At 51.9% G+C, this 12,334-nt stretch overlaps 1 protein-coding gene across 2 annotated transcripts; it reads right to left on the bottom strand.

Annotated features, from left to right (window-relative positions):
* Positions 1 to 6: 6 nt before the first annotated feature.
* On the bottom strand, positions 7 to 10,486 carry pcdh18a (protocadherin 18a). 2 transcript variants are annotated; one of them, XM_030351883.1, is made up of 4 exons: positions 7,588 to 10,486; positions 6,688 to 6,776; positions 5,729 to 5,901; positions 7 to 1,568 (listed from the first exon to the last, which is right to left on the bottom strand). In XM_030351883.1, the coding sequence occupies exons 1-4, from the start codon at positions 10,054 to 10,056 to the stop codon at positions 487 to 489; spliced, it is 3,813 nt and encodes a 1,270-aa protein (XP_030207743.1). In that variant the 5' UTR covers positions 10,057 to 10,486; the 3' UTR covers positions 7 to 486. The 2 variants fall into 2 exon arrangements, with proteins under 2 accessions (XP_030207743.1, XP_030207744.1); XM_030351884.1 differs by having other exon boundaries at positions 6,688 to 6,743.
* Between the last annotated feature and the right edge of the window lie 1,848 nt (positions 10,487 to 12,334).

The raw sequence follows: 12,334 nt of genomic DNA, 5'->3' as shown, positions 1-12,334 counted from the left end.
GTCTATGAGTGTAAACAATACAAAATGACAAAACCTCAAGTCTCTGTAAGAGTCTTTTCATGTCAATGTACAGAAGAACGTCCTTTTTCATCAACCACCTCAGAGCATCCACAAGATTCATCTCTCCCTCTCCCTCTCCCTCCCTCCCTCTCTCTCTCTCTCTCTCTCTCTCTCTCTCTCTCTCTCTCTCTCTCTCTCTCTCTCTCTCTCTCTCTCTCTCTCTCTCTCTCTCTCACTCTCTCTCTCTCTCTCTCTCCCCCCCTCTCGCTCTCACCGTCTCTCGGCCCTTGAGTCTATAGCACTAAGTGGTGGTAGCGTGACGGTGTTCATGTGTACGGAGCGCGGTTCAGTCTCACCCCCCCCCCCCCCCCATGAAGAAGAAGAAGTGACCTCGCCTCCGGCTCCGAGCAGCGGAGAACATTCACAGGCCTCAAGTCAAGTCAATGTCCTCAGGGGAACGGTTCTCCGGAAGAACCAGCTGTTCCTTCAGGAGCCCTGGCGAACGTCCTGCAGCAGCTTGTTGATCTCGTTGACCAGCTCGCTGGCGTCCATGCCGCCGCCGTTGCCGCCACCGTTGCCGCCGCCGCCGCCGCCGCATCCGCCGCCCTCACGGGGCCCGTCGGCCGCGGCGACGCGCTTAGCGACCCCGGGGTTGCACTGCTGGAAGACCCCGTCGAACTCGTCCTCCTCGTAGTTCTCGGGGATCTCCTCCATCGCCGGCAGCCATTTTAGGTGCGGGGGCTGTCCGTTGTTGGGGGCGTTGTTGTTGTTGGAGGAGGGCGAGGAGGCGGAGGGGCAGGTGGAGGACGGCGGGGGCAAACAGGGGGCGGCCGCGTGGTTACCGTTGCCGGGGTTCGTCAGGTAGTGGGCGTTGGCCGCCCAGGCCGCCACCCCGGGGGGGTAGACCGGAACCTTCCCGCCCGGCAACAGGCCCTTTCGGTTCTCCTGGGGCATGGCGTTGCTGTTGCCGTGGTTACCGCCGCTGCTCCCGCAGGCGGTGCCTCGCTCCGAGGTGGACGAGGAGTTGACGGGCGGCGGCCCGGGGGCGGGGCCGACGGCGGTGGCGGCGGCGGCTGCGGCTGAGGAGGAGGGCGGGGCCAAGGCGAGGGGCTCGCCGCAGTCGCTGTAGGCGTTGTTCCCGTTGGGGGGCAGCAGGCGCTGGAACACGTGGTTCATTTCCGTCAGCAGGGAACCGCCCATTCCCGGCGCCATCGCCCCGCACGCATCACTTCCTGCTCCGCCCATGGCCACGCCCACGGCCACGCCCGGCGAGACCTCCTCCTCGCTGCCCGACTCCTTGCCGAAGGTGGAGAAGCTCTTGCGGCGCTCGGATTCCAGGGAGGCCTGGTCGTCGTCGGCAACCTGCTGCTGGTGGTGGAGGAGATGGTGCTGATGCTGCTGCTGCTGCTGCTGGTGGAGGAGGTGGGACTGGGGCTGCGCCTGAGACTCCTCCCCTGGGATGTACATGTTGTTGCGGTAGTCGGAGGACGCCGGGGACGACAGAGGGGGCATCCAGCACTGGTCTGAGTGGCCCAGTACACGACACTCATCGGTGCACAGTCTCATAGCTGGGGGGAGAGAGGGAGAGAGAGAGGGGGGGAGGGAGAGAGAGAGAGAGAGGTTAGGATAAGGTTGCTTGCTGCCTCGATTGTACACAGAGCGCTTGATAAACGAGAGACGCAACCAAGGTATCACAGATGGTAAGAGCAATCCTGTAAATGATCATTTTTGCGTTGAAACAAAAGGGAAGGAAGTCTTTGTTGTTCATGTGTTTTGTTGTGTTTGGCGGCGTAGCGATTTTTCTGTTTTTTCTTTTTTTTAATACCCAATAGCAAAAAAAAAGACAATTAGCTCGGGGAGGTGTTGCTGATTATCTTCCGAGGGTTACACACGTCAGCAGTTAAATCGGGGGTTTATATAGTGTGACAGATTGCAATCTCCCGGCAAGGACAAATGAGAAGGGAGTCACCCAGGATGTTGTTGTCGTGTTTCAGCAAGTGTGACACGCCTGTGACCTTTAGTGTCTATTCAGCAATGAACTCGCGCTATACAATACATATATACTGTTTTTAATGTATACATTATACGTGTATAAATAAACTACCGTTCAAAAGTTTGGGGTCACCCCACTCACTTTTATTCAATACTTTTCTGCTGTGCTAACACAATTGCACAAGGGTTTTCTAATCATCATTAGCCTTTCAACACGATTAGCTCAACAATGTACCATTAGAACACAGGAGGTCCTGTGTAGATATTCCATTAAAAATCGGCCGTTTCCAGCTAGAATGGTCATTCACTACATGAACAACGTCTAGACTGGAATTTTGATTCATTTACTGTTATCTTCATTGAGAAAAACAGTGATTTTCTTCAAGAAATAATGACATTTCTAAGTGACCCAAAACTTTTGTGCATATATTCTTCACACAATATAAAACCACAGCACAGATGTTTGAAGTACTTTGCCGCCCGGCGTATATTGTTTTTTTAAAACAGGATCATTCCTCGTTTAAATTATGATTGCCTCCACCATTTTGGATGGAGATCTATGCATACATATCTGCCAAATCAGGGATGAGGGGGAAACCAGATTCCCTAAAGAGGAAACTCTTTAAGCCCCAGTTCAGTGGGTGGGCCGTGTTAACCACATTTCACAGGACGCACAAATGAAAGAAAGGACTTAATAGTTTGGCCCATATTCCTCTCCCCCACGCCACAACGCAACACAACACAACGCAACACAACACAACTCTAGCCAAGGGAGGATTTGTTTGTTGAGGTGCTGCTTAAACATGCCTCGAAGGGATAGCTGATCTAAATGAGGAGATCAAAATGAATTCAAACTATTGAGGAGCTAACTGGGATAATCCCCCCTGTTGGCACATTAGACTATTTTTTATCCCCTCTGCCCCTCAGTCTTTTTATAGTACAGCAAATGATGAAGAGGGGAAGAGAGGGAGGGAGGGAGGGAGGGAGGGAGGGAGGGAGGGAGGGAGGGAGGGAGGGCTGGGTAATGGGGGAGGGGAGGGTGTTTATATTAACACCGAATCGACTGCCTCCTCTTATGAAGTGTACAATAAGATGTCACATAAAATAGTACGAGGATAATGAGGACTAGGTAGAGATGAGTGAATAGAGAGGAGCACGCGGGGTTGGGATGAGACAATGAATGAAGGACAGGCAGTCAAATAGAGAGAGAGAGGATGAGAGAGAGAGAGAGAGAGAGAGAGAGAGAGAGGATGAGAGAGAGAGAGAGAGAGAGAGAGAGAGAGAGAGAGAGAGAGAGAGAGAGAGAGAGAGAGAGAGAGAGAGAGAGAGAGAGAGAGAGACAGAGAGAGAGAGAGAGAGAGAGAGGATGAGAGAGAGAGAGAGAGAGAGAGGATGAGAGAGAGAGAGAGAGAGAGAGAGAGAGAGAGAGAGAGAGAGAGAGAGAGAGAGAGAGAGAGAGAGAGAGAGAGAGAGAGAGGGGGGGGGAGACACAAGAAGCTAGGAGAGAAATAGGGAGAGAGGTAGTAAAAGAGAGAGAGGAAGAGAGAGAGAGGGGGAGAGAGAGAGTCAAGCATCAAGAGAGACAGAGAGAGAGAGGCAGTAACAGAGAGAGAGAGAGAGAGTTAGGAGTTTGCCACGGAGGCAGGCTTTGGGTCACAGAAACAGAGAATAAGGGGGAGGTATGGAGTGGGAGAGACGGGGAGAGCGATGGAGGGGGGGAGAGATGGAGAGGGAGAGAGACAGAGGGAGAGAGAGAGAGACAGAGGGAGAGAGAGAGAGACAGTGAGGGAGAGAGAGGGAGAGACAGTGAGGGAGAGAGGCATCATTCTAAAAGCAATTACTGTGAATTCTCCTCAGTTGAGACATGAAAGCGCACCACTGTCAATCACTGGGAGGAAAAAAAAAAAAAAGGGGAAAGGAAAGAGAAAAAAAAAGAAGGGAGGAAGAAGACAGCATCCTGAGACGCACGCGTCACACACACACACACACACACACACACACACACACAGACACACACACACACACACACACAAACAGCATCCTGAGACGCACGCGTCTGAGTGACAGGCGACTCATCTCCGCTCCAGGGAAGACTTTTCAGACGCATCTCTATCTTAGGGGCCGATAACACACACACGCACGCGCACACACACACACACACACACACACGCACGCACGCACGCACGCACGCACGCACGCACGCACGCACGCACGCACACACACACACACACACACACACACACACACACAAACACACACGCGCACGCGCACACGCACACGCACACGCACACACACACACACACACACACACACACACACAAACAAAGCCTGCACGCAAGGTAACCTCTTCTGGTGCGATAACGAGCGTGGAAATGAGGGCTGTGTGGAAGAATGGTGCTGAGCACAATGGTGGCTGTGTTGGTGACAGGCCGCATAGAAAAGGTGTGGAGCGAGAGAGTGACTGTGGGCAGACACCGTCCGCTGGCTGGGAGCTTTGAGGCAGGTAGCCGCGATGATGATGGAGGGTCTCCACGTTGGGTTGGCTGGAGCCCAGTTAAAGAGCCTCACTCTGAGGTTTGTCCAGGCCAGTGAGTCGCATGACGGAAGTTTGGTGAAACTGGATTTTTTCCCGTGAGTGAAAGTTTTGTGTTTCAGGGGGTTTCGGGGGAGAGGAAATCAATGCTGGGTGTATCGCAAGTCTTGGCTTTCTAATTACTTGTGTTGTCAGGGAGACTCGGCTAGAGTTTTCTTTTTGTTTCTGTGAAATGTAACCAGAAACCTCTGTGTTGTCCATGTGGAGGCGAATGATTGGCCAACAGAGGGCGCTAGGGTGAATTTGCCTATAGTCGATTAACATCAACTATGTGATATGGTGGATCCATAGAACCCAAAACCCCACCTTTAACCCATATGTTAAACCACACAAAGATATCATCTCAGCAAAGATTATATCGCAATAGTTACAGCATCAAAATTGTACCGGTACGTGTATCTCACATCGCATCGTGAGGACCTTGCCCGTTCCCACGCTAGATATTTAAGCCAAGACATTGATTTACCTGAAATAACTCCTGCTTCCACATTTCCATAGGTTATTAACTACTGAGTGGCAAATGCAGACCACAGGGACGTATGCTTCATCTGAATGCTGAAGTGTCAATCTCAATTTCCGTTCGTTCTCTTTGGCGCCACCGTTAGCTATAAGCGGTAATTGATCCCAGAGGTGTGAGCTGTGTCGCCCATCAATACCCAGTTTTTCACATTAATAATAAAACTAACTCAAGAACTTTCCTCAGGGAGGTCATTGGCTCAATCCCCACTCGGCCCTAGATGTAGGCTGAACAGACCTGTGTTTACATATGGCAGCATGGGGCTCAGGAGGTAAAGCGGGTTGGCTGGTAACCGGAAGGTTGCTAGTTTGACACCGGCTCGAGACTGTCGAGACGTCCCTGAGCAAGGCACCTCTCCCTAACTGCTCCTGACGAGCTGGCTGTCGCCTTGCATGGTTGACACCGCCTTCAACGTGTGAACGTGTGTATGAATGGGTGAATGTCAGACAATATTGTAAAGCGCTTTGAGTGGCAAATGGTAAGAGAAGCACATGTACAAGTATAAATGCAGTCCATTTACTTACTTACATGAAAACCTTAAAGATCCCAACTTTTAACCATGCAGTTTCACAGTTGTACACCCCTGTACATAAGGAGCGTTTGTTGTTCAGTGCAGGGCCGCTTACCTGGGTGGAGCCTGTGGTGCATCTCAAGGTGCAGCAGGTCAGAGAAGCCCTCTCCCAGTATCAGCCTGTCCACGGGGGACTCGCGGCCCATGTCATAGTCGCTGTCCCCGGCCTCGCTGTCCCCACGACCACTGTCCTTCAGGCTGAACTTGTCCATGTCCTGTAGTGCATATCTGGAGGGGAGAGAGCGTTAAAGATGCGTTAGAGTGAGCCACAGTAGCATTGGTGGTTCTGGATGGAGTTTATCCTCTGGTAGTTTAGTCCGTGGTTTGTATACGAGCTGAATGCGGGCGACGTAAAGATTTCTGTAATTCCGTGAGGGGAATCCAATTTGGCCGAGGATATTTATGATTGCTGTCAGGCTTTATAGATTGGTGAAGGCGAGCGATTTTGAAACCGGGGAGGGAACACAAATGTATGGGAAAAAGAGAATCTATGGTGTGTGAGTACTTGGGGCTGTTTTGTGAATCCATCTCATCTCAAGGTAAGCCCACGAGCGCCGCAGGTGGACTCGATCAATAAACATAGGAGAACCGCCTGTAGGTCTGTCAGAGGCCCTGTCTGCTGCCATGTGTTTATCAAGGTGATAAAGTAATGAGGGAACAGCGTGTAGTGATGGATGCCACCCTGAGAAGTGCTTATCAGCATGTTGTGTACTTCTTAGGCATCAGGAGCATGGATTGAAACTTCTAGTTTCGGATTCCTAGACAAATGAGCCGCGCGCTCTCAGAGTGATACTGGGTATGGTAACGAGGGAGATGAATGCATTCACACAGTCGTCTAGAACAATGATTTCCACAGGGTTAAATCAAAAGTTGAGTTTCACGACAGGTTTTGTTGAGGAATGAGGTACACAATGATAAACAAGGGGTTCAAAGTAAAAAAAAAAAAAAAAAAATCTAGTTTTTTGCGGGGGAGATTTTCTTTTTGGGCGGGAGGGTGGGTGGGTTGGAAATTACCTGTAGCTGCGGGAGTATTTGTTGCCACGGAAACTGGGTCTGGGCTGGTACTGGCCCTGATGGAGCATGGACAGAAGCTGTGAGACTTGCTATATCCAAAATAAAATAAAATAAAAAAAATAAAATAAAAAGAACACAAAAGGGGGATGAATGAGAGATGGGAAAGAAAAAGACAAAAAGAGACATGAAAAAATTGACAAAATAATGGATAAGCAAGCACAAAATGGATGATGGGGGTGGCAACTGGAAATGAACGAGACAAAATGGATGATATTAAAACAAATCGAGGAGGGGGGAGGCTAGAGGAATTTGAGGACGTATGACTGAGGGGTGATGATGGTTATGATGGGAGTAATGGTGACAGGGTGTAAACAAGGTAAAGACACACATAATGATCCACAGTATTAATGAATATCAGTTAGCTCCGCAGGATGACTTGGAGTTGGGCACTGTCAGATAGGTAATTAGCACATTTGCCAGACAGTAATGGGAGTATCTGAATTCCAAAAATGATACGTGTGTTTGTGCGTGTTTGTCCATAAATGTCAGTGTGAGTGTAGCTATGACTGTGTGAAGGTGTGCCTCATTATGTGTGTGTTTATGTGTGTGTGCGTTCATCTGTCTATGCTCGCATGTGGGTTTGTGTGTGTACGTGTGTGTTTGTGTATGTGTGCGTGCATGCCTGTGTGTGTGTCTGTATTATAAGTGTGTTTGTGTGTGTCTGCGTGCACGTGTGTGTGTGTGTGTGTGTGTGTGTGTGTGTGTGTGTGTGCGTGTGTGTGTGTGTGTGTGTGTGTGTGTGTGTGTGTGTGTGTGTGTGCGTGCGTGCGTGCGTGCGTGCGTGTGCGTGCGTGCGTGCGTGCGTGTGTGTGTATGCTGCACAGATAAAGGTAAACATACCTCCACTGGGGGCGTGGTGTGGGTCAGCTCCAACGCAAAGCTCTCTGGGATGTGATTGGACGAGATCGTCACCAGGCTGTTCAACGATTGCCTGCTGTGGTGACTCTGCCTGCTTCCCATTGGCGCTCGGTCCAAGGGGGGCGTGGTCAGAGGCGAGCGATGGTGCGCCCGGATCGGCAGGGTGCCGTTGACGGTGGGCACCAGGGTGATGTCCCCCTTGTGGATCTGCCGCGAGGGCTTCTTGGGGTGGTGCTGGTGGTTTGACTCCGCCACGCGGCAGTTGTACGAGTTCCTCGTCTCCTTCTTCTCCCGGCTGCAGCGGGCGGCGAACGCCACCATGATGACCAGCAGCAGCGCGCAGATGGCGCCCAGCGAGATGATGATGATGAGGGAGGCGTCGAAGGAGGACTCCCCCGGGTCCATCACCTGCACGTGGTTCTCCATGTTCTCGTACAGCGTGATCTTCAGCACGGCCTTGGCGCTCAGGCTCTCGCTGCCCTGGTCCCGCACCAACACGGCCAGCTCCGCCCTCTCGCGGGGGAAGCCCTCCAGGCTGGCGTTGGCGTGCACCTCGCACGTGCGCGGGTCCATGATGAAGAAGCCCTCGTCGTTGCCCCCGGCGATGGAGCAGATGAGCTCGGCGTTGACCCCCGTGTCGCGGTCGGTGACCCTCAGGGCGGTGACCAGGTGGCCCGCCTCGGTGAACTTTGACACGGGCACGTCGGCGGTGAAGTTCCACAGCTGCGGGACCACGATGGCGGGCGGGTTGTCGTTCTCGTCCAGGATGTTGAGGGACACGGTGGCGTTGCTGGAGAGCGCCGGGGAGCCGGCGTCCTTGGCCTGCACCACGAAGGAGATGTGGCTGACGTCCTCGCGGTCGAAGGTGCGCAGGGCGTAGATGGCGCCGTTGGACGGGTCGATGGTGACGTAGGTGGAGATGGAGCTGCCGTGGATGTTGTTCTCCACGATGGAGTAGCTCACCTGGCCGTTGGCATTGAGGTCGGCGTCGGTGGCCACCAGCGAGTAGAGGTACGCCCCGGGCGCGTTGTTCTCCGACTTGAAGATCTCGTAGCGGCCCTTCTCGAAGCGCGGCGGGTTGTCGTTCTCGTCGGTGACGTGCACCGTGAAGTGCTTGATGGTGGAGAGGCTGGGGGTTCCCCGGTCCTCCGCCACCACCGTCAGGCTGAACTCTGACCTCTTCTCGCGGTCCAGGGACACGTTGGTGAGGATCAGGTAGTTGTTCTCGTAGGTCTTCTGCAGTTTGAAGTAGCCCTGGCCGTGCAGTTTGCACACTATCTCCCCGTTTAGTCCCGAGTCCATGTCCTCCACGCGCACCAGAGCCACAAAGGTATCCAAAGGGGAGGCCTCGGATAAGTAGGCCGCGTCTTCCTTCCCCTGGGAGGACATGAGGTTGATGCTGATGTCTGGCTTGTTGTCGTTCACGTCTCCCACCTTGACCAGGATCTTGCAGTGCGCAGGCATGGAGTTCGGCCCCATGTCTTGCGCTTGCACGTCGATGTCATACGAGCTCGCGGTCTCATAGTCCACGCGTCTGATCAGGGTCATGTGACCGCTGTCTGGGTTGATTTTAAACGTGTCTAATATTTTACCAGACACGTGACTGCTGAAGGAGTACACTATCTTGCCGTTGGTCCCCTCGTCCGCATCGGTGGCGTTTAGGTTGATCAGTAGTGTGCCAACAGGTGCGTTTTCGGGTAAGTTAATGATGTATGACGACTTGTCAAAAATAGGACTGTTATCATTGGAGTCCGCAACACTGATTCTGAGGAGGGTCGAACCTGTTCTTGCGGGAACGCCCTTATCAGACGCGGTGTACTGGAGTTCGTAACCCGCCCGCACCTCCCGATCCAGTTCCTTCAGCACCACCAACTCCGCGTATTTGGCGCCGTCGGTCCTGGACTGGATGTCGATCTTGAAGAAATTGTTTGGTTCCAACGCGTAACTGTACAGGGAGTTTTCCCCAACGTCCGGGTCGGTGGCGCTGTCCAGGGGAATGCGCGCTCCCACCGCCGCGCTCTCGGATATCTCGATGGGGATAATGGAGCGGGCGAACTGGGGCGTGTTGTCGTTGATATCCAACACCTCCACCTCGACGTGGAAGAGCTGCAGGTGCTCGGTTGGGAGGGTCAGCACGTCGAATTGGATGGAACAGTTAAGGTTCTTTTCGCAAAGTTTCTCGCGGTCGATTTTGGTCTTGATGCTGATCTCTCCGTCCGCCTCGCGGACCGCCAGCAAAGACATGCTCCCTCGCTGCATCGCCCTGAAGCGCAGAGACACCGTGTTGGGAAGTTTGGCCAAGACATCGGCAACGTCGTCTTTCAAACGGGCGATCACTGTGCCTGCTTTTTGTTCTTCATAGATCTGGTATTTCAGCGTCTTGCCGCTCGCGAGGGACGCGATGGCCAAAAGCACTATAACTTTCCACATCGTACTACAAAGTCCTTCCATTTTTTTTCCTCACAATAATGTTTTCACCAACAGCAAAAAATAATGAAACGAAAACAGCTCTGCCTATGAGAAGTCCAATTTTCAAACGAGCATCAATTCCTCTGGAAACTTGGGAAATGCCGTGCGCTCCGATTTGGAGATCGCATTTCCTTTTTACGCGGATCGAGAGAAAATACGCATAAAACGGGATCGCTTTAAATCATGCCGTTTCTATCTGCTTCGCTCGTTTCCATTTGAAGAAATGTCCGCTCTTTCTGCATGCACTTCTTCTCACGAATCCGCTCAACAATTCTGTGGCGCACAGCCCCGATGCTGTTGAGACTGAGCTCCGATCTCTGCGCTCTGCTCACTGAACTCACTGGGTTGGCTCTGTGCTCGCGGAGCGTTCACTTTCTCCTCCTACTCTCTCTCTCGCTCTCTCTCGGTGTCTCTCAACCTCCCTCTCCCTTCTCACTCTCACTCCCTACCCCTCCCTCTCACTCTCTAGCCCTCCCTCTATCGCTGTGTGTGTGTGTGTGTGTGTGTGTGTGTGTGTGTGTGTGTGTGTGTGTGTGTGTGTGTGTGTGTGTGTGTGTGTGTGTGTGTGTGTGTGTGTGTGTGTGTGTCTCTCTCTCTCTCTCTCTCTCTCTCTCTCTCTCTCTCTCTCTCTCTCTCTCTCTCTCTCTCTCTCTCTCTCTCTCTCTCTCTCTCTCTCTCTCTCTCTCTCTCTCTCTCTCTCTCTCTCTCTCTCTCTCTCTCTCTCTCTCTCTCTCTTTCTCTCTCTTTTTTTGAGGAGGTCCCGTGGCACGCTGGCTCCCCAAAAATAACCCGCCTCAAACAAACCAGCCGTATCACCCCCTCTCTTCTTTCTTCTCTACGCGTACAGGCGCACAAAACGCTTCGCATAAACACACAGCTCGGCCAATCAGAGACCCACTAGACTCGGGGGGGGGGGGGGGGGGGGGGGGGGGGAAAGAGAGTGGGTTGTAAAAAACTGCACCCTTTGGGTCTCACTCTCGCTACTTGTGGCCGGGGAACGAATGATGATGCGCAATAAGGTCGACGACGAAACTCCGGACAGACTTCGCGGCCAAACACGGTCGTAGAGGTTTCCAAAGACGCATCAAACCAAACGCAGCCTACTGCACCCATCAAGTATCGAAAATCTGCTTGCTGTTGCGTCCTGTTCTTCTCTTCGTACAAGAAATCCAGAAGACAAAAACCAGCGTGTTTATTAATAGATCAAATGCATGTACGGTCAACCCTTATCATTTGGGTTTCATGCTTTATCCCCAAGAGAGCGACCTGATCCCCCCAACTTAGGCGGGACTGCAGTGGTTTAACGTTTACTTGTCACCCAATCTCGTTTGTCAAGGGTTTTGCGTCATATTTTCTCACACATATGCATCTGCCTCCTAATCTGTTGCCGGCTACTTACGTGCGTAAAGCGGTTAAGCTGCGCGGCGAATCGCCGTGAAAGAAAGCGGCTATGATGAATGCTTTTAAAGAGTTGGTCACGCCGGAGAACAGCCTCTGTCCTCCGGCACCGTGTTGTTGAATATCACTCACAGCCTGGACGTTGAGTCCATCATAGTTTACACATCCATGCACAACTCGTCTTATTTCTGAACCGAAACACACACACACACACACACACACACACACACACACACACACACACACACACACACACACACACACACACACACACACACACACACACACACACACACACGCACACACGAACATGCACAGGCACGCATATTCAAGCGCACACAAAAACACTCCCAGGCATTCACACACGCACGCACGCACAAACACACACACACACACACACACACACACACACACACACACACACACACACACACACACACACACACACATACACACACACACACACACACACACACACACACACACACACACACACACACACACACACACACACAAGCAGATATTCATACAGGCACATAAACACACACACGCAGACACACACAAACACTCACATGCACACATACACACGCATTCACACAGACAAAACAACCAAAACAAAATATCAATGTAGGCTAGATGTCGTTTTACATATCATTTTGAGTTATACTATTTGTATGAATGTATCAGCACACATTCCAAGATACCACATCCTTCGAAAGGAGGAATAAAGCAAAAACAAATCACTTTGTATTATTTTGTATTGTTTGCCAAAAAAGCTAATTAACTTATCCTACAAAAGGGACTTTTCCATTCTCCCTCAAGGCAGCACATCTGCAAAAAAACTTTTGTTCGTTTTGGTTGC

Source organism: Gadus morhua, chromosome 3, assembly GCF_902167405.1.
Source record: "Gadus morhua chromosome 3, gadMor3.0, whole genome shotgun sequence".
In the NCBI taxonomy this organism is placed as follows: Eukaryota; Metazoa; Chordata; class Actinopteri; order Gadiformes; family Gadidae; genus Gadus; species Gadus morhua.
Note: the sequence above shows the minus strand (reverse complement) of the source record. Positions and strands in the feature narration are given on the sequence as shown.